Source organism: Danio rerio, chromosome 20 (assembly GCF_052040795.2).
Source record: "Danio rerio strain M-AB ecotype USA chromosome 20, GRCz13ab, whole genome shotgun sequence".
Lineage (NCBI taxonomy): Eukaryota > Metazoa > Chordata > Actinopteri > Cypriniformes > Danionidae > Danio > Danio rerio.
Genome location: NC_141040.1, coordinates 523,253 through 545,964, shown reverse-complemented (window position 1 = coordinate 545,964; position 22,712 = coordinate 523,253). Strand labels below are relative to the sequence as shown.

Below are 22,712 nucleotides of genomic sequence, written 5' to 3'. Positions count from 1 at the left end.
TTATTTCTTAGGATTTGGACATTTATCACAAAGCTTTTAATAAATTGTCAGTGCATAAGTAGTCAAAATTAAACAGTTGAAGTCAAAATTATTATTAATATTTATCTTCTTCAAACATTTCTCAAATGCTGTTAAACAGAATCAGGAGTTGTTCTCAGTGTTTCCTCTAATATTTGTTCTTCTGGAGAAATTTGTTTTATTTGGGCTAGAATAAAAGCAGTTCTTAATTGTTTTAAAGCCATTTTAAGGTCAATATTATTGGCCCCTTCAGCAATATTAGTGTTGGATTGTCTCCAGAACAAACCACTGTTATACAATGACTTGCCTAATTACCCTAACTTTACCCTAATTACCCTAGTGAAGCCTTTACATGTCACTGTAAGCTGATCACTAGTGTCTTGAAGAAGATCTAGTCTAATGTCATGTGCTGTCATTATCTCATATTGTGGCCTTAACTTGCCCTTCATATATATTTTGTAGATAGCCATGATGAATAAACATAATTGTCTTTAGCACGAACTGACCAGTAAAAAAGCTCAGCCCGCGTCAGGGATTTAGAGAGAAAGAGACACATTGCAGAAAATTACGTGGAGCTTCTCTTTTAACTCTGCTAAAATTGATGTTGAACCCACCACACAACCAACGCCTTTACCAATGGTTATTACAGGACCATTTTAGAGCCTATGGCAATTACAGCATTTCGGCTAGCCAGCTATTGGTTTATTCAAGCAGGAATAATTCGAGCCTTCATGGTGACCCTCGAAACGGTGAGCTGGGTCTTTCCACGGTGGCCTGACTCAACTGGACAGCCTCTCATTAAGGGTCAACCGTGTGTTTCTCCAACGCTATACTGCAGCTGCCACAATATTTCCAAAGAGAAGGAACACATGACCACTGGCTGGACACGGCAGAGATGTGATACTCTGACTTTAAAACAATACCTACAGAACTGTTGTTTTATTAAAACAGAAAAACTCACATGCTCCTCAGTATTCAGAGGCTTAGCTCAGTGTTAGCAGACGCCCTCTCTTGATGTAATACAAACTTGGGAAAGATGCAACAGGTTTCTGGATTTGGGATCCTCTGCCATTCCTCCTTGCACATCCTCTCCAGCTCTGTCAGGTTTGATGGTAAACATTGGTGGACTCTTCAGAGATGCTCAATTGGGTTTATCTCAGGACTCTGGCTGGGCCATTCAAGAACAGTCACTGAGTTGTCATGAAGCTACTTCATTATATTAGCTGTGTGCTGTCTTGTTGGAAGGTAAACCTTCAGCCCAGTCTGAGGTCCTGAGCACTCTGTAGAAGGTTTCGGTCTAGGATATCTCTGCAATTAGCCGCATTCATCTTTCCCTCGACTGCACCCGGACGTCCTGTCCCTGCAGCTGAGAAACAGCCCCACAGCATGATGCTGCCACCACTGTTGGGACTGTACTGGACAGGTGATGAGCAGTGCCTGCTTTTCCCCACAAATACCGCTTAGAATTAAGGACAAGTTTAATCTTGCTCTCACCAGACCAGAGATTCTTATTTTTCACCATCTTGGAGTCCTCCAGGTGTTTTTTAGCAAACTTCCATGTGTCGGCCACTCTGCTATAAGGCCCTGACTGGTGGAGGGCATCTCTGGAGCTCAGCCACAGTGATCTTTGGGTTCTCCTTCACCTCTCTCACCAAGGCTCTTCTCCCCTCGATAGCTCAGTTTGGGCAGTTGGTCAGCCCTAGGAAGTGTTCTAGTTGTCCTAAACGTCTTTCATTTAAGGATTATGGAGATCACTGTGCCCTTGTGCCCTCTCCCCCTCAGGCTGCACTCACTCTGTATTTTACCTTCCCAGCAGGAACACGATTACATCATCAATGATGCGACTGCTCAGTCAGGAAGAGCAGCGCTCTCGCTTCGTACAGTGGAGATTGTTGTAGTAATATCGTTTTGTGTTATTTTAGTGGTTTGAGATGCTATGACTATTTCGCTGAACAGATCCAGCACTTTTGACGCTTCTAAATGTTCATAACGTCCTCGAGCTGCAGGTATTAGGAGGTTTGCTGAAGGTGCAGCTGTCTCAGGCACGTTTTGCACTCATACTACAAGCGTACTGAGCAAAATCCCAAGTGAACTGTGCTCTGGCTCACCTCTTTCAACCACACAAGCGCCGGCCAACTGAACCGCACCTGGGCATGATTCAGAGCACTCACACTCGTCAAACGAAGGGAGCTGAGCTCTTCAGGCAGTTCCTTTGACCCCATGATTCTCATTTGCCCTGATGTGCATTGTGAGCTGTAAGTGAAGTTTAATAATAAACTAATTTCGAGAGGATCATCTGCTTATGAGTGATCACAGCTGGTCCCGCATTATCCAATTTATGATTCACCAATCAGACAATTCCTTCAGATCTACCTGATTTCAAACTCCCCTCTCGCCTGGGAGGGAGCCCCAGGCTCGAGGATCTTATGAGCTCAGGGCTCTCTCCCAGGACAGCATGTTAAGCATGCTTTATAATCAATCATCAGCTAAGGGTGAACTCGTGATGGTTTTATATAGACAGGTGTGTGGCTTTCCTGATCAAGCCAGTCAGTGCAATCAAACACAGCTGAACTCAAATGAAGCAAATGAAAGACATTTAAAGTTAATATTAGTATCCCCTTCAGCAATATTAGTTTTAGATTGACAAACCACTGTTATACAATGACTTGCCTAATTACCCTAACTTTACCCTAATTACCCTAGTGAAGCCTTTACATGTCACTTTAAGCTGAACACTAGTGTCTTGAAGAATATCCAGGCTAATATTATTTACTGTCATCATGATGAAGATAAATCAGTTATTAGAGATGAGTTATTATATTGTCATTATTTTAGCTGAGCTTTTATAACATTTAAGTTTTCAAATAAACAACTGACAGTAAAACAGGGGCGCACATAACTTATTTGGTGTTGCCAAAACATAAACTCAAACAGCCTCGTGTCAATGTGACAATGTTTTGGGTGAACTGTCCCTTTAATTGTCCCAGGATGCAAAAGCCGTGCATCAGCCAGCGATGGCCCTGGCACACGAAACAAGCCAGTGATGGCTGCTGGACATCTGAAGTATCCATTTTGGGAAACAAGAGGTGTCAACACTATCTTTAAGTGTTCTCGACTCTAACACACTCTTACAGTCAGTCTTTTGTCTGACAAGATAACCGTTCTGCACTCTTTATACCAAAGAATCTAAGATGAAAATAAAAGGATAAATATTTGGAAAGGTTACAATTACACTGCTTTATTAGTGTTGCATTAGAGCTACATATTAGATACAGTACAGCACATTGTTTGCTTATTGAAAGTCAGTCAGTCTGACTAAAGTCAGTTGCACTAAGGCATTTTATATATATATATATATATATATATATATATATATACACACACATATATATATACACACACACACATATATATATATATATATATATATATATATATATATATATATATATATATATACACACACACACACACACACATATATATATATATATATATATATATATATATATATATATACATATACACACACACACACACACACATATATATATATATATATATATATACACATATATGTTTGTCACTCGACTCATTTCCTGAAAAGCACACTCAGCTGGACTTACTGATATTATTGTTAAAAAATAGGACATTTAGTCCTGTTTCTGTCTAATAAACAACATCCAATTAAGAGCTCATAAGAGCCTGAGCTTTTTCCAGTCATGTTACTCGTGGCCAAGCAGCCCTTAGGAAGGAGTTATACTCTGAGGACATGATGGGTCCCTGTTTGACCTGGGTGGGCACGCTCATGTGTGTGGCAGGCCGGTGTTTAGAAACTGGATGGTGAGTAAAGACAGTGAACCGAGGAAGATGTCTCACGGTGTAACCCTGCATAAAGATGGATGAGGCTCTGAAGTGCTGCAAAACCCGATGTCAGTGCCTATTAAGGAAAGACACAGAAAACCGAGCGAAACGCAAATAAACATCTGATTAAAAGAGCATATCCTGATCACTAATGTCGTAATATCTGAAAGCCGGGAGTGGGTGGCATTTCCGAGCCTCAGTTCCTATTCTGAGTGTGTGTAATGCCTGGGTTAAGCTTCCAGCGGTCATTTGGCAGAGTTTGGATTCTGGTCCCTGTAATTGCAGCGACTCTCTCTGCCTGATGCTCTTCCTTCGATCCCACCAGCCATAAAATTGCAAACGCTGTTTAGTGGTGCGCCGGCTTTATTAAAATGCTTCATTTATATCTATCTATCTCGACCTTTTATCTTTAGCTTCTCCACGCTCATCAGCCTTTCATTACGCTGTTTGTGCTTGGCACGATCCGCTTCCCAGCTAAACGAAAAATAACCAGGCAAGCACATCTAAGCGTGAACGAGCCAGTACTGAACATCATCCGGTTATTGCTGTTTCAATCAGGTTTTCCCTTTCAAAAGAAGCACATTCATTCATTTTCCTTCTATTCATCAGGGGTCGCCACAGCGGAATGAACCACCAACTATTCCAGCATAAGTTTTACTCAGCGGATGCCCTTCCAGATGCAACCCAGCACTGGGGAACACCCATACATTGCGGCCAGTGTAATTGATCAGTTCCCCTATAGCATATCTGTTTGGACTTCGGGGGAAACCGGAGCACCTGGAGGAAACCCACGCCAACATGGGGAGAACATGCAAACTCCACAAAAACACCAACTGACCCAGCCGGGACTTAAACCAGAGCCCTGTTTGAGTTATTTCTTCTGAAAGTGAAAATAATACAATATTTCCCTCACAATATATTCCTTTAAATAGAGAAATAAATCTGTGTGAATGCTAAAAACACGAGCTCATCTCTGTATTTGTGCTTGTAAATGATGTCTGTGAGTCTCTACATACAGCAAAAGACACGTCTATATTGAGAGTCTACTAGCTTGAGGCTTTGTGTATGGTTAGACAATAGGTTTAGCCCAATGCATCTACGCAACCGCAACAGTGAAAGCAAACATATGGGAATGGCCTGGTATTACATGTGGAAGTTGACGGTGGGTGTTTGCGCTATATATAGAAGCTGTGTAAATGAGCGTTACGTTTTTCCAGCGCCTTCTCTCCACAGAATACAGAAGTTGAGCAGGAGACCACATCAGACAGGAGGTAGATTACCTCACCAGACGGCAAAACCCCAAACTCCACCACACCAGGACTCATTATGGGAAGCCTGTCTGATTCGCTTCTGCTTCTCGAATCAAGAGTAGAAGATTAAACCCTATTAAATTTTAATATTGCGTAGTATCGCTTTAATAACACCCACAGCTAAACCTGATACTTTTGAATAGGTTCAACAATATTATGTTTCATATCATTATATTGATAATTATTGAATATTATTTAATAAAATATTTAGGAATATTAGGCTTACTTTGTTTCATCTAACCCCTTTTTTTAAATTTACCAACATCACTTAAGCAAATAGGTTTAATAGTCATAAACAATAAACAAAACAAATAAACAAAAATATCTTCTCTTATGAGCGTTAAAGAGACTCTTAAACTTGATAAATAAACTGTTACTCCCCATTCACACTAGGCGTCAGCGTCAACGCTTCCCATTCACTTCGAATGGGTGACATCAGGCGTTGCTGAACTGCATTGTGGATCCGTCAATGCCGCTTCAGAGGCGTTGCTCGCTGCAGAAGTTGGGACTAGCTCAACTTTTCAAGCGCAGACAGAAGCGTCAGCCAATCAAATCACTGTATGCAAATACACCAGCTAGACAGTGGCCTATTGCTGACTGAATTTCATTGGCTGACGCTGCTATGATGATCACGTCAGCCACAACTTCAGACACGCCTTCAGTCAAGCGTTGAGGCTGAAGCCCCGTGTGAATGGGGCGTTAAAGTGTGTGCAATGGTAAAGGTAGATCAGCATCTGTAAGGTGTACACCTCAAACTCTGTCAACAACACAAATGATGATGATCAAATCTGAGCTTTAAGTAAAAGAACCAGCCATCATTATTCAAACACATGAGCAGCATTACTAATTGTGTAGTTTTACGACCACATTACATTACCCTCTATAATCTCTTTCAGATGGGGAGCTAGTGGCTGGATGCACAAGAAAAGAAACCAAAAAGCCAGTCGGGCGACATCCTCACATCCTTATTAATTTACGATCTCCTCACTGCTGCTATCCAGCACTCATTTTCATGTGTTGTGTCACAGTCACACTTGAGTTTGAGCTTGCAAAATTCCGTCGTATGGCGTTGCGAAAAGGGGCGTGGTTAAACAAGATGATTAGACGTTTTAAAAAGCGAGTGATTGCTCCATGTGTTAAATGTCTGTCCATGTTTTGATCCTCGATTGGTCTCACGCAGTCGAGTGATGAGATTTCACAGGTCAGCTTGAACTTTGCAACGGAGTGAACCGCAAACACACACTCATTTAGCATACACACTCATTTACACACACACAAACTACAGATATTTTAGCTCACCTAATTCCCCTATAGCATGTGTTTGGACTTGTTGGGGAAACCAGAGCACCCCGAGGAAACTCACGAGAACAGGAGAGCATGCAAAGTACTTTCCTGATCCTTATACTCTCACACTGTCCTGTTTACAAACGTAACTGCTTTTTAAAAAAAGTTGTATTCTCTCAGTGCTGAAAAATAAAGGATATAAATAAACAAAAGCAAACGTCCTCTGAGCCACACGAGTGTTTTTTACTGAATGAAAAAGAGAAGTAAACATGCAGAGCATCTGAAACTGCCTGAGAGAGAGGGAGAGAGACGTCTGTCTCTGAGGTCTGGTGTTTTATGGGTTTGGATTGTCCGAAGGATGCAGATTCAGCTGCTGGTCAGCAGTCGGGTTGTAAAAGTGAGCAGCTTCTAAATCAGATACTACAGAAATATGCACGGGATACATAACAATATACAGTTGATGTCAGAATTATTCGCCCTCCTGTACATTTTCTTTGTAAATATTTCTCAAATGATGTTGAACAGATTCAGAAAATGTTCACAGTATGTCTGATAATATCTTATTTGTTTTATTTGGGCTAGAATAAAAGCAGTTTTTAATTGTTTTAAATCCATTTTAAGCTCAATATTATTCGCTCCTTCAGCAATATTAGTGTTGGATTGTCTCCAGAACAAACCACTGTTATACAATGACTTGCCTAATTACCCTAACTTTACCCTAATTACCCTAGTGAAGCCTTTACATGTCACATTAAGCTGAACACTAGTGTCTTGAAGAATATCTAGTCTAATATTATGTGCTGTCATCATGACAAAGAGGAAATAAATCAGTTATTAGAGATGAGTTATTCACACTATTATGATTAGAAATGTGCTGAAAAAATCTCTGTTAAACAAATTAAGGAAAAAAATGTACAGAAGGCCTAGTAATTCTGACTTTCTGAATTATTTCTGTCTCAAACACACTGAAGAATAACTAAAAAAATAAACAAAACAAAATGAGCAGTATCTGCTGATGAGTTATCACAGCACCACTAAAGGCCTGCATCTTTATAGTGAGTTCAACTGGACACGGGGAAATGATGGGAACGCATAATTGACAGCTGTGTATTAACCATAATTACAAGCACCAAACTCAGTGTTGCTCCTCTGACACTTTCCTGTCATCAAAACACTCAAAATAACCTTAATCATGAACCCTGTGGCTGGTGGACTCCAGAGTTCCCACGTGAGGACAACAACAAGAAAAAGACTTCAAGTCTGCCCTCTGCTGTCAAACACAGTCCTGCAGATAATCTGAGCAGAGGACGACACCGACGCTGCCGACATCTGCATCAGCTCATTAGGAAACGTGAAGCTATACTATTTGAGGACTTCTACTACATGTACTAATCATGATTGCTGTTACCTTAATTACTCTAGTGAAGCCTTTACATGTCACTTTAAGCTGAACACTAGTGTCTTGAGGAATATCTAGTCTAATATTATTTACTGTCATCATGACAAAGAGAAAATAAATCAGTTATCAGAGTTATTAACACTATTATGATTAGAAATGTGTTGAAGAAATGTCCATTAAACAGAAATTGGAGAAAAAAATAAACAGGGTGCCGAATAATTCTGACTTCCACTGTACAGCATATATATATATATATATGTATATATAAAGGGTTATCAGTAAAGGGTGTCGGCAGGTTTCACAGAGTTAAATTTAAGATTTTTTAAGACATTTTTAAGACCATTAGGAATGAAATTTCTCTTAAAGGGCGAAGTTTTTTATTTGCTCTATCAAAAAAAAAATGAAAAAAATAAAAATAAATAAATAAATAAATATATATATATATATATATATATATATATATATATATATATATATTTATTTATTTATTTTATTTTTTTTGATAGAGCAAATAAAAAACTTATATATATATATATATATACACACACATATATTTATAATTTAATGCATTTAATAATACAATAATAATAAAAAATACTATATAAGTATTTATAGATGTTATTTCTTAGCTAAATATTTTAAATATTGTGTTAAATCAAGCAAGCTCTGCTTGTATCTTTACACTTTTTTCCAACATAAACTTCCTTTAAAATAATTGTGAAAAACTTTTAAAAACTATAATAAACTAAATATGCACAACAGTCTGTCCAGGTGAGTGTCTTCAGCAGTAAATACATGCGAAACGTTTAAACAAATGTTACTGCAAGGAAAATAATTCAACCATCATGATGAACAGAGTTAAAAATAACCTTATTAAATAAAAAGTTTACAGTTTTATTGAGATGAGTGTTGGTGATTGTGTGGGTTTTGGCCAAATTTGGTAGCAAGTAAAATTAAGACCTGTTTTAAAAAAAGATTTAACACCAACAACATAATATTTCAGTAAATGTAAGACCTATTTGAAAGCCTAAAATGCAGTTTTTGAGATTTAAGACTTCTTAAAATCCTGCAGAAACTTTTCTTCAACATCTTTTAAGTTTGCTTGTGTTTTAATTAATTTATTAGCCCTTAAAAACCAAATAAAAGCAAAATTCGAAACTGAAAAATCATGTCAACGACTGAATTCTGCAAAAAAATAAATAAAAGTATCTACAATGGAGTGAGAGGGACAGCAGCACACCCTTCATTACAGCTGACATCACAGAGGGAGGGAGATTCTGGGTGCTGCCAGAGATGAAAGTTTGGTATAAATAGCCGAATGCACTGCTGTGAACAGGACTTCCACGCGCCGACTGGAAACTTACAAAACACAACGACTGGCCGGGAGAAGTGCCCGACCCCTGACTTGTGGAGCTCCAGCCTGCCGGTGGGTAGAGCCGCTCGCTCTCTGTGGCCCTCTGCTGCTTCACTATACACTGTGCGGGACCATCACACGCTGCTGGGACGGGGGGAGGAGGACGTCTCTAGATGCTACTCTGCATGAGCTTCATTGTGTTCCTCAGCCAAGTTTAGCAAGTTAAATGGGGAGGTTTCCCGAGTAAACACACGTGTGCCTTATCCTACCTAATGGAGTTTTGTAGCATGTTCAGATATGTGGAGATCACTGGTGTTAAATATCTGCATGACTTTCAGTGTTTAATAGGCAAGAGATGTGCTTGCTCTGGGTTGTTCTTCAGCGCTCATGTTTCGTCATCTCTCTCTTCACAGGCTTAGCTTCAGAAAATGGACCTCAGAGTAACAAGCATTCTTCTTCTGGTTGTGGTGCTGGCCGAGGCGACCCCTGACAGATACTATCATGTGAAGAAACAGCCGTATCCTACTAAATCCCACAGTGAGTTTCATTTTAGATGTGTGTGTGTGTTTGTCTGTGTGAAGAGTTTTAGATGCAAAAGCCATTTGAAATGTTTCTCAGCCTTCATGTATTTCACTATAAATGCAATGAAATGAGTCTATTCTTTGCCATAAAGCTGCCATTTCTCAACCTACACACTGGGAAAATGATATAAAAAATGTTTACATGTACAATCTTCATATCCAGATTGAATGATGCTCTTCAACACCCTTCCAGTTTCATTAGGTAAATGCTTCTGTTGAGCCACAATTTGGACTTAATTTCTAATATTCATTCTCATTTTTGATTAATCATTTCATTTCACTTGCAAGTTATTTCAGTGAGCACTGTAGTTTTTCTTTCTTCAGTGGGAGAACAGTTTGTCCTCGTCTGTCTGGACATGTCTGTATGTATATGAGTATGCAGTCAACATGCATCACATAGGAATAATCCCCAGAATACCTCACATCTAATCTTATACAATTTACTACTCAGAGAAAACGTGAAATCTTCAAAACAGACGTGACCACATTATACAACCCGCTAGCCCAAAATGAGCTGTGGTGATAAACTAGCACTGGTTTCCAGACAGGCACTCTGTCAGACTGAAATAAAGGATGTGCCTATTGTTTTCCAGATAGTCAGACGATCCAATCTAACTGTGACTCTCTGACCATGACGAAGTAAACGGCATACTGTGTGCTGAAATATACTAGTGCAAAGTAGCCAACATCTGAAATGGATTTGAAAGGTTTTCCAAACCTGTCCTAAGACGAGAATGGGTGTTCAATAGTTTTAGGACAACTCTGAGCAAATGTTTTGATCTGCTTCAAATGTTGACTACTGTGGGCAGCTGCTGACCGCTGATCAGCTGAGGAACTATCATGTACTGTCACTGTTTTTACATCACCTAATTGGGCCGCTACCCTTAAACACCCTAAAAAAATCCCTCAATTTAAAAAGCCGATTTGGTTGATTTGAACCTTTTTGCTTCCAAATTGGTGTTCAGATCTCACTTGGTCAGTGAGGAACATGGAGGAAAACATCAAATCTCCATATACAGACACATTTAACCATTAGCAAACGTAATGTATCTGTATTTACTGCACATGTGGCTGACTCTATTTATACTGCACTCTTATGTGTGGCTTTATCTGAACTATCTTTCTTTTATCTTTGTAGCTGTTGCTGGTGAACCTGGTATTCCGGGTTCTCCAGGCTCACCTGGACCCCCTGGCCCACCAGGCATGCCTGGAAGTCCTGGAAAGAACGGTGTTGGACATATGGGCCCAGCGGGTCCACCTGGACCACCAGGTCCAGCAGGCTACTCCTCACCTGGTAAACCTGGAACCCCAGGCGCACCTGGAAAATCAGGCGCACCTGGATATCCAGGTGAAAAGGGACAACCAGGCCCAGCTGGACCTCAAGGTGCGAGAGGAGCACCAGGATCACCTGGAAGCCCTGGACCTGCTGGCCTTTCATCTCCTGGGAAGCCTGGACCACATGGGATGCCTGGAGCAATGGGCCCACGTGGAGAACCTGGCCTAAAGGGTCATCCTGGAATTCCTGGATTGCCAGGCCAGAAGGGAGAACCTGGGCATGGTTATGCAGGAAAACCTGGCGGTCCTGGCCCAATGGGCCCTCAAGGTCCTTCAGGTCAGCCTGGCCAGCCTGGAGTTGGAAAACCTGGACCATCTGGATTTCCTGGAGAGCCTGGAAAGTCTGGAATGCCAGGTAGAGATGGGTCTCCAGGTCCAATGGGTATGCCAGGCCCAAAAGGTCACACAGGGGCACCTGGAATAGGAGCACCAGGAAAACCCGGCCAGAATGGAGCTCCAGGTATGCCTGGCCAAATCGGACAAAAAGGACCTCAAGGACCCTCAGGGCAGCCAGGTGCTCCAGGTCTGCCTGGTGTTGGCAAACCAGGATCACCTGGAATGCCAGGAGACCGGGGAGTGCCAGGAACCTCAGGTACAACAGGTCAAAAAGGAGAACCAGGGCCAACAGGCCACACAGGCATGCCAGGTGCTATTGGCCCAATAGGTCCACCTGGTCCTCAGGGTGCTAGGGGATTCCAGGGAGAAGCAGGTCCACAGGGACTTAAAGGTGATGTTGGTATGGTTGGGGCTCCCGGTGCAAGAGGTGCAAAGGGTGAGCAAGGAGCACAAGGCTTCTCAGGAAAACCTGGTATTCCTGGTCCAATTGGTCCTCCAGGTCCACAGGGTCATATGGGGCACACAGGTGCCAAGGGTGAGGCTGGATTCACTGGTGCTCCAGGTATTCCAGGTAGCAAAGGGCCACCAGGTGAAAAAGGACATCCAGGACATCAAGGCCCACCAGGTAGCAGAGGTGAAAATGGCATGCCTGGAGCATCAGGACCACCAGGCCCAGCCGGACCTTCAGGTGTACCCGGTCTTAAGGGTCATCCTGGACTTCCAGGCCCCCCTGGCCCAGCAGGGCTCACAGCAAAGGGAATTTCTGGACCTCATGGTCCTCCTGGTATCCCTGGTGCCAGAGGTCAAGATGGTCTTCCAGGTCCACAAGGACCTCCCGGACCACCTGGCCCCCCAGGCGAGATTGTTTACCACCACGAGAAGAGCATGCCAATTAAATCCCACGAGATGGTGATGCCTGTTAGCCATGAGCTGATGAAGGCACCCATGTCAGCATTCACAGCTCTTCTTACCACAGCTTATCCTAATGCCGGAACACCGATCGTGTTCAACCAGATCGTGTACAATGGAGAAAACCACTATGATGCACACAGCGGCATATTCACCTGCCAGGTTCCAGGACTGTATTACTTCTCTTTCCATATGCATGTCAATGGAGCAAACGCATTGGTAGCACTTTACAAAAACAAAGAGCCAGTCCTGTTCTCTTACGATGAGTACAACAAGGGTTTCCTCGACCAGATGTCTGGCAGTGCTGTCCTCATGCTGGACGCCCACGACACAGTCTACATCCAGGTTCCAGATGACCAGTCCAACGGCATTTACGCAGACGATAACGTCCACTGTTCTTTCTCTGGGTTTTTGATTGCCTCAACGTGATAAACACATCCCAAGAAAACCTCAACCTTTACATTTCAGAAGTGCTCTGCGTTTACGCTCTTGTTCATGAGGCCCCGAGATGAAGTCATGCAGAAGAGAAAATCATAACTCGTTGCAGAAATTTGCCTGTAGATTCTAGATATGGAAGTAACGATGAATAAATTATTATGAAAACAATCGTCCAGTAAATTAGCCAACAGATCAATAGCATCTCCCTCAAACCCAAACTGATGATTACATATTGAAATGGTGCTACGTTTCCTTTCCCCGAGCTCATGTTTGGTCAGGTTCCTGTTTAGTATGCTTAGAAGAAGTCTCTTAGTTCACCACGCCTCTGTAAGACACATTGTGTGAGCCAGGTTTGCAATCAAAGTGAATAAATATAATAATTGTGAGTTGTTTTTGTTTTGTTTGTTCATTTAACTCTGTAATATCTCACAGTGTGTGCATTATGATACTCAACACAAATAAAGTTTTAGTGCCAGTCCTGCGGTTTGTGTTCACTGTAAGGGAAGTTCTCAGTACTTTACTCACTGTACCTCAATCGTTGTACTACATAAGCAATACTATCTTAAGATAACTTCCTGAATACATTAAAATGTCATTAGCATGGACTGAAATCGTAATGTTTCATTTTGATAAACAAGCATAAGACCTTTCCAGAAAACCTGGACTGCGTAGTAAATAGGTGATAAGTGTTGCGTCTACACACCTCGAAATGCAGATGTGTTGTAATTATGATCAATGGCTGCGACGATGTCTTTCCAAAAGTCTGATGTGATTTCAGTTCCTTGCTAGAATAAAAAACAACATTCATTAACATTCACCATACAGCTAATTAACGAACAGCACCTCTGATCTGCATTAGATATGAGCTGCTTTACCTTATTCATCATGTCCACCACTCTGGCACAGAGAAGAGCGCCGGGCAGGTCAAAGTAGTTGTCGTAAAAATAGTATTTTGCTGCAACAAACGAGCACACCAAATCACCCATACAGGTCATTTGAAAATAAAATGAAAAGATTCAATTGTAAAAATACAAATTATAGTTGTAATAGTTACAGAACTAATCAAATAAATGGAAAAATAAGTGTTATGCTGTGATTGTTTTTATTGATAAAAGTGACGAGCTTAAAGGCAAAGTTCACCCAAAAATCTAAATTCATTCATTTTCTTGTCGGCTTAGTCCCTTTATTAATCCGGGGTCGCCACAGCGGAATGAACCGCCAACTTATCCAGCATATGTTTTACGCAGCGGATGCCTTTCCACCTGCAATTCATCTCTGGGAAACATCCAAACACACATTCACACACACGGACAATTTAGCCTACCCAATTCACCTGTACAGCATGTCTTTGGACTGTGGGGGAAACCCATGCGAACACAGGGAGAACATGCAAACTCCACATAGAAATGCCAACTGAGCCGAGGCTCGAACCAGCGACCCAGCGACCTTCTTGCTGTGAGGAGACAGCACTACCTACTGCGCCACTGCTTCGCCCCCCAAAAATGGAAATGTCCTGTTAATTTACTCAACCAAAGGGCATCCAAGATGTAGATGACTTATTTTCTTCAGTACACTCTCAGAAATAAAGGTACGCGAGCTGTCACTGGGGTGGTACCTTTTCAAAAAGTACAAATTTGTACCTAAAGGTCCATATTAATACCTGAAGGTTGCATATTAGTACCTAAAAAGTACAAAAGTGTTCCTCTTAATATTTGTAGGTACTAATATATATTTTTGGGGTACCAATATGGACTCTTGAAGTACAAGTGCTTACCTTTTAGGTAAAAGGTACCACCCCAGTGACCGCTTGTGTACCTCTATTTCAGAGAGTGTAGCGCATTAAAGAAGATTCTGGGCTCAATTCGTGATGTTAGGTGATTCATATCAGGGCAGTGAATGCTGATTTATTGTATTTTAGATTCAATAGTCTGTGAAAGACAATTAGTTACAATATTATTAGCTTCAATCCACAGCCTGGTCAAAGTAACTGTGACGCTGATAACGGACTTGAGGATCCATTTATTTAAACAAAGGCAAAGGTCAAACACAGGAGCAATCGGTACGTACAGGTAATCCAGAAATCATGGTCACAATGGCGAATGGTCGGGACAGGCAGTATATGGAATAAAATCAAACAGGCAAAGCAAAGGATCAAAACATGGCTAGGCTAAACAAGGGGAAAACATGTCGTAATGCTCACAGCCAAACAAGACTCAGCAAAGTGTGCGTGCAAATGTGGTGTATAAATAGTCCTCGTAATCAGTCCTCGAGCAGCTCCCAGCTGTGTGTGTGTGTAATCAATGCAAACCCGGAACAGGTGTGTGTGTAAGGTGCATGACAGGATTTGTAGTCCATATTGTGTCAGGATTGTAGTCCGAGTAAAGGTGCATTTACCATCTATCTGCAGCCCCTAGACCGCAGGTGATCATAACAGATATCGACACATGTGCAAATGTAGGCCGGTGTCTTTAATGACTCATGAACAGAAAGTCAGGTGACGCAGTTTGTTGATAAATATTGGTGCTTTTTAATCTTTCGAACTACATTCGTACAGATCTGTTTGACCAGGCTGTAAATGAAGCTAATAACATTGCAAATAATGTTTAATTTCCTACAGGAACCAATCATTTCGCTCCACAAGACTCCAGTGTGTCATCAGGAGGCGTGGCTATTCATGTGGACTCGTTTGTACTTATTTTTAATCTCAATAAACATTAATCAGGGCAGCACAGTGGCTCAGTGGTTAGCACTATGGCCTTACAGCAAGAAGGTCACTGGTTTGAGTCCCGGCTGGGTCAGTTGGTGTTTCTGTGTGGAGTTTGCATGTTCTCCCCATGTTGGTGTGGGTTTCCTCCGGGTGCTCCGGTTTCCCCCACAGTCCAAACACATGCGCTATAGGGGAACTGATCAACTACACTGGCCGTAGTGTGTGTGAATGAGTGTGTATGGGTGTTTCCCAGTACTGGGTTGGAGCTGGAAGGGCATCCACTGTGTAAAACATATTCTGGATAAGTTGGTGGTTCATTCCACTGTGGCAACTCCTGATTAATAAAGGGGCTTAGCTGAAGGAAACTGAATGACTGAACCATAAATCATCATATGAATCTCCAAGCCCCGCAGATTCAGCTCAAAATCCTCTTTAATGTTCTACTGAACAAAATAAAAGTCTCCTACATCTTGGACGGCCCGTGGGTGAGTATATTAGCAGAAAATGTTCATTTCTGTGTGAGCTACCCCTTTAAAGAGCACAGCCTTACCAGATCGAGTGTACGAAGTATTGAGGCTATTAAAATGCTTCCATTCTCGCTTTGGGCCGTAATGCTTTACGATGTCATCTGTGCTCAGGTTTTTCGTGCCGTGAGTTGCCCTGCAATAACATGTTTAACACAGATTAACAGTTTGGCAACAGGTCAAGAGCAGTTCTGCATACAGTTGAAGTCTGAGTTATTCGCCCTCATGTATATTCCCCGATTTCTGTTTAAAGGAAAGATTTCTCCAACACATTTCAAATCATGATAGTGTGAATAACTCATCTCTAATAACTGATTTATTTTCTCTTTGTCATGATGACAGTGAATAATATTAGACTAGATATTCTTCAAGACACTAGTGTTCAGCTTAAGGTGACATGTAAAGGCTTCACTAGGGTAATTAGGGTAAAGTTAGGGTAATTAGGCAAGTCATTGTATAACAGTGGTTTGTTCTGGAGACAATCCAACACTAATATTGCTGAAGGGGCCAATAATATTGAGCTTAAAATGGAGTTTAAAACTATTAAATCTGCTTTTATTCTAGCCCAAATAAAACAAATCAGACTTTCTCCAGAAGAACAAATATTATCAGACACACTGTGAACAATGAATCTGTTCAACAGCATTTGGGAAATATTTGACGATTGCAATAAACAATTCACAGGAGGGGGAATAATTCTTCTTCAACTGTATTTCCACATACACGTACGAAAAAATAACCAGTTTCTAGAAAGAAGTGGCAATGAATTTTACTGCTGATCAATCATTTACAAATATTAAAATCGACTGACCTCAAAACGGTGCCATCCTCTGCCAGCTTGACCAGGTTGCCCTCCTCAAGGTCCACCACAAGACCTTTAAAACTGGTCACATGACAACAAGACACTGTGTTTGTGAACAACAGAGACAAACAGGCTTATACTAGGGTGATATGAACCCATAAATGACAAGATCATGGACATACTCAACTGACTTTAACCTCATATGATTTATTTTCATGCTGACACCAATGCCTGCTTGACATTTTTTTGGAGATGTAGAAAGAGTTTCAAGTTTAATCCTCCAGTTCTGAAGCATGGTGGCTATCCGCTTGTTAAGTGTTGACGTGACTCATTCGGACTGAGAAAATATTCATTCATGACCAGTTTTTACTCATATCACACAGTAAAGGGAATTTCACATAAAATCATGGTGTACACAATTACATGGACTACACTACCTGACAAAAGTCTACTATCCAAGTTTCAAGAACAACGAGTAATAAGTTGATCATTTGGCATCAGAAGTGGCTCATATGAAAGGCATAAGCGTTTTTGCAGGACTCTCAGAGTTCATTTGTGTTCATCTTCAACACCTCCTCCTTCCTGCTCAATAATGTTGATGTCTGGTGACTGGGCTGGCCAATCCTGGAGCACTCTCTGCTTTCAGGATCTTTGATGTGGAGGCTGAAGTATGAGCAGGAGCGCTATCCTGCTGGAGAATTGTCCCTCTCCTGTGGTTTGTAATGTAATGGGCAGCACAGATGTCTTGATAACTCAGGCTGTTGATGTTGATCATCCTTCATTTACAATAATGAAGATCTGCACCTACATCAGCTGATAACCAGCGCCTTGATTGACCAGAATTTTATTTCGGGACATTTTATTGCAAGCGTAATTATTGTTTTGTTTATTTGGGCTCAAATCTCGTTTATTAACATGGAGGAGGCGGGCTTTATGTCTTGTGCTGCAGCCAGCCCCCAGGGGGCGATCTAACAGCCAAGACCTTCACTCAAAAGCAGGCGTGTAGCACCTGGAACACCTCCCTAGGTGGTTGCAGGTTTCCAGCTTTGTTCTAGATATCTCATTTCATGTTTAGAAGTAGAAAGAAAGTCAAACCGGTTTATGCCAAGTGAAAGGAGAGAGTTTTCACTTTCAGATGAACTATCGCATCTTTCCTCATGAGCTAACAATTAGCAATTTACTAGGAATGACACAGCTAATCAGTAATGAAGTCCAGGTATGAGGAGCAGGATTTCAAGCAAGTCTTCTTAGTCAGTCTAATAACTCTGTGTGTGTGTTTGTGTGCATGCGTGCGTGCATGCATGTGTGTGTGTGTGCATTGTTTCCGCAGCTCACCAGAAATCCCAAGTGGCGGGTGTTAGATGCAGCAGATCTTTATCATAGCCCTTGTGCTCCACCAGATACCGTGCAAAGCTCTCATAGATCAGCTGAAGAAAACAGAGGAAGAAAAGGAGACATTATTGACATGAAGATCCAGCCATAGGCCTGGCATTTAAAGTCGAGCTTATTCTGCAATGTGGAAGTGTTTTCAGACTATGTTTCCTATGGGAGAAATTACTAGGAATAACCAACGGCAGAAAATGATGAAGCTACTATACAGATAAGTACGTTAATGACTATATATTATTATATTATATATTATATATTATTATATTAGGCCTGTCATAACATCTATTTTTTGTTGTAGGCTATATTGTACCAAAACAGATTGCGATAAACAATATTATTGTCATTTTAAGACCATTTTATACCACTTATTATATAATACTAGAACATCAATATAACATCATCGATATATACCACATCACTAAAAATGATTAAGGACTAAATGCTATGCGATAAGTCCATATATTGACTATTGTGATATATAAAACAAAAATAATATGATTATAAAATATCAATTTGCATCATCAGACAGCACACCGAGCTGTTTTTCCATGGCTAACAATGAATGGAAGTGAATGAGACCGGAAGTCTCAAGCCAATAAGGTTTATTATCAGTGGCTCCAACTCAGATGTGAAGAATAAGGTCAAACAATTGTACGAGGATCTTCTGGGGTGGCATCATCATTCATTCATTCATTTTCTTGTTGGCTTAGTCCCTTTATTAATCCGGGGTCGCCACAGCGGAATGAACCACCAACTTTTCCAGCACCTTATTACACAGTGGATGCCCTTCCAGCCGCAACCCATCTCTGGGAAACACCTACAAACACTCATTTACACACACTCATACACTACGGACAATTTAGCCTACCCAATTCACCTGTACCGCATGTGTCTGGACTGTGGGGGAAACCGGAGCACCCGGAGGAAACCCAGCGACCTTCCTCCTGTGAGGCGACAGCACTACCTACTGCGCCACTGCTTCACCCAGCATCATTATAAGGACATAAAAACACATAGCATATGAAATTTTAAGGCATGTGTCCACCGAAGTGTTGTGTTTCTCGAGTTGGGGTGTTTCCAAAAACCATCGTTAGCCAACTAAGTTCGCAAGTTGCGTCGTTACAAACATAGTTCATTGATTTAGCGTTTCCCACATCCATCTTTCCAACAAACATTCGCAAACAGCATCACAAACTTCTACACCTCTAGAGCTGTAGTTAGAAACATAGTTCCTGGCTGTGTTCTATTCCCACTTATCCCCCCTATGCCCTTTTCATTTAGAGCATTCTAACATTTAAACTTAGATTCATTAAAATAAAAAAGCATTAAAGTATTCTCTCTTAGGTGTAATTTGCTATCAGAGTATTTCTACAGTTCAGTTTTAGCGCTCTTCATGTTTACTATTGTGCTCCCTTCGCAGTGCACTTTGAAAACATTGATGTCATTTTGAGCGCAGCCGTGGCTCATGATGAAAGCTATAGGTGACCTATTATTTATAAGCAGAAAAAGCTTGTGAAAACAAACAAAAAAAAACACAGCATACGCTTTTAATTTAGAGTCGATTATTTATGAGGTATCTGTACTGTATATGACATGGGCCTGCTGGCTAGAGCATTCTGCAGTGCTTCACATGTCAAACTGTAAAAGTAGACTTTCATTCATTCTCTTCTCGGTTTAGTCCCTTTATTAATCCGGGGTCACCACAGCGGAATGAACCGCCAACTCATCCAGCAAGTTTTTACGCAGCGGATGCCCTTCCAGCGTCAACCCATCTCTGGGAAACACCCACACACACACTTATACACTACGGACAATTTAGCCTACCCAATTCACCTGTACCACATGTGTTTGGACTGTGGGGGAAACCGGAGCACCCGGAGGAAACCCACTCGAAGGCAGGAAGAACATGCAAACTCCACACAACAGAAACACCAACTGAGCTGAGGCTCGAACCAGCGACCTTCTTGCTTTGAGGCGACAGCACTACCTACTGCGCCACTGCCTCGCCAAAAGTAGACTTTTCAAAAAATAAAAAATAAACAATATCCTACTTCTTCATCATCATCATCATCATTATTAAAGTATGTATTTTTCATTTCACAATAAATATTAAATGTAATTTTTTAATAAATCGCTTCGTTATTTATTTATATGATTCATATATGAGATCAGAATGTGTGTCTTTTTTTCACCTAAGAGGCTAGAAACATTCTGAAGTCTTCATTATTTTTGTTATTATCATGTTTTAATTAGTAGTTTTTATTGAAATGGCCAAATTGTGGCTGAGGACGGTTAAATGTGCTGGTCAGTTTGTTTTTTGTCTAATAAATGACAGTAGGCTACAGTTTTTTACTTTAAAACTTTAACAGATTGCTATTTTCCTAATGATATATGATGTAATTAATTAATATTTTATAAATGTGTCTTGTTTTAATTTTTCTTTATTGCAAATTTAGTACATAATAAAGTGTGGTTATGATGACAAAAAAAAAACGTCTGCTTAAAATGTCACTAAAATGCAGCATTTAAATCTCATAGTTTAATCAATTTTACTGCAAAAGTCACATCCATAACGCTGGAAGTGCTCATATAACGATGGTGAACGTCTGGGGCGAATATATAAACCCTCCAGTATTCTGAGGTGGCCCCATGGGAAGATGAACAGCTCAGCCCTGTCCTAATATGACAGATACAGCACATCTCGCACACAGCAGGCCTGTCGGTTAGCTTTGGCTCATCATCACAGCGCTGTTCCGCTGCAGGGCGAGACGGCACAGATGACAGCGTCCACACACTCATTACAGCCTGAGAGCACGCGCTATAACGCGGTTATGTCATGATGTACAGGATGAGACTCACCCTGGAGGTCTCCTTCAGATAGTATCGGCAGAGCGTGTGGTCCAGATCAAAGCCGATGACATCACACTCCGACAGCGAGAAGTATTCACTCATCGTACGGGCTCGAGGAGAAACGGACGACGGCAGCGGGGAGGTTTGCGGAGTCGTGTCGTCTTGCGGTGACAGCGACGACTCGGAGCTGTCGGTGGCGGGAGTCTGCGATGGATGGGTTCGCTTGTTCTGCAACACGTGGGATAACAATGTCACGAAGACTACACGCCGCGTTTCTACGGAAACGGTGTCACGGGTGCGCGCATCCGCTAATCGCGTGTTTAACGCGGAGACTCCGGTTTTACGGACAGCACGGAGCTGTGTGTCATGCTTGCATGCACGAATCTAAAGGGGAATACTCCGAATAGGCGCACATTTCCGGGTGTTTTACCGTAATAACGCGAAGAAAATGTCACGGAATTATTGGAAGTGCGGTAAAGTTGACTATATTCGCCTATTCGTTTTGAACTTGTGGCACGGCCCCGGTGTTGTTTACCACGCTTCTTTAAATATAAGATCTAAAATAGCATGCAAGTATAAATTCAAAACATCATTAGTATTGAGGACAAAAACTGCAAAAACATTTCATGAATACGCAAAAATATAAAATATGTTTTTAAATGAGTATATAAAGTAATACATTCCTGCATAAATAAAATAATAAATAATAAATAAATACGCAAATATATAAAATATATAATTAAATTAGTATATAAATCCATAAATTCCTACATAAAAAAAAAAAATAAAATAAAAATGTGCAAATAAATAAAATAAATAATTAAATGGGTAAATAAATCCATAAATTCCTGCATAAATATAATAATAAATAAATAAATATGCAAATAAATAGAATATGTAATTAAATGAGTAAATAAATGAATAAACTCCTGCATAAATAAAATAATAAATAAATAAATATGCAAGTATATAAAAAATATATATTTTATATACTTGCATATTTATTTATTAATTATATATAATTAAATGAGTAAATAGATCCATAAATTCCTGCATAAATAAAATAATAAATATGCAAATATATAAAATATATAATTAAATTAATAAATAAATTCTTAAATTCCTGCATAAATAAAATAATAAATAAAGAAATATGAAAATAAATAAATAAATGTATATAAGAATCCACATAATTCCTGCATAAAAAAATATAAAAATAATTAATAGTGCAGGCAAGTAAATAAATAAATAAATTACAGGAATGTTGGGGGAATAAAAAACCTGAGGGAAAGTAAATGCACAGCTACATTCAAGAAATGAATAAAAGTTTAAAAGGGGGGAAATAAACTTTCAGTTTCGATATGTATCAATACATCAATACTTTTGACAACACTATTTTGTATTGTTAAATAAAGACCAACAAATAGCTATTAATGAGCTATTACAGCACCTAAATGATTCACATTTATAATCATGTACATCTTTTTATTATTATTATTTTATTAGGGCATCATGGTGGAGCAGTGGGTAGCAAAGTCGCCTCACAGAACGTTGCGGGTTCAAGCCCCGGCTGGGTCAGTTGGCTTTTCTGTGTGGAGTTTGCATGTTCTCC

At 40.5% G+C, this 22,712-nt stretch overlaps 2 protein-coding genes across 3 annotated transcripts in view; one reads left to right on the top strand and one right to left on the bottom strand.

Moving 5' to 3' along the window:
- nt5dc1 (5'-nucleotidase domain containing 1) overlaps positions 1-21,509 on the bottom strand; it is a 58,657-nt gene extending 37,148 nt beyond the window's left edge. Inside the window, exons 1-6 of one of the 2 annotated variants that reach the window (XM_087297724.1) lie at positions 21,110-21,509; positions 18,197-18,288; positions 16,871-16,964; positions 16,086-16,195; positions 13,704-13,783; positions 13,532-13,613 (exon numbers count right to left, since the gene is read on the bottom strand). In XM_087297724.1, coding sequence (XP_087153850.1) covers positions 13,532-13,613; positions 13,704-13,715 — 94 coding nt within the window. In that variant the 5' untranslated portion in view covers positions 13,716-13,783; positions 16,086-16,195; positions 16,871-16,964; positions 18,197-18,288; positions 21,110-21,509. 2 annotated transcript variants of the gene reach the window in all.
- On the top strand, positions 9,094-13,303 carry col10a1b (collagen, type X, alpha 1b). The gene is made up of 3 exons (XM_087297984.1): positions 9,094-9,301; positions 9,643-9,766; positions 10,949-13,303. The coding sequence occupies exons 2-3, from the start codon at positions 9,658-9,660 to the stop codon at positions 12,817-12,819; spliced, it is 1,980 nt and encodes a 659-aa protein (XP_087154110.1). The 5' UTR covers positions 9,094-9,301; positions 9,643-9,657; the 3' UTR covers positions 12,820-13,303.
- Positions 21,510-22,712: the final 1,203 nt, after the last annotated feature.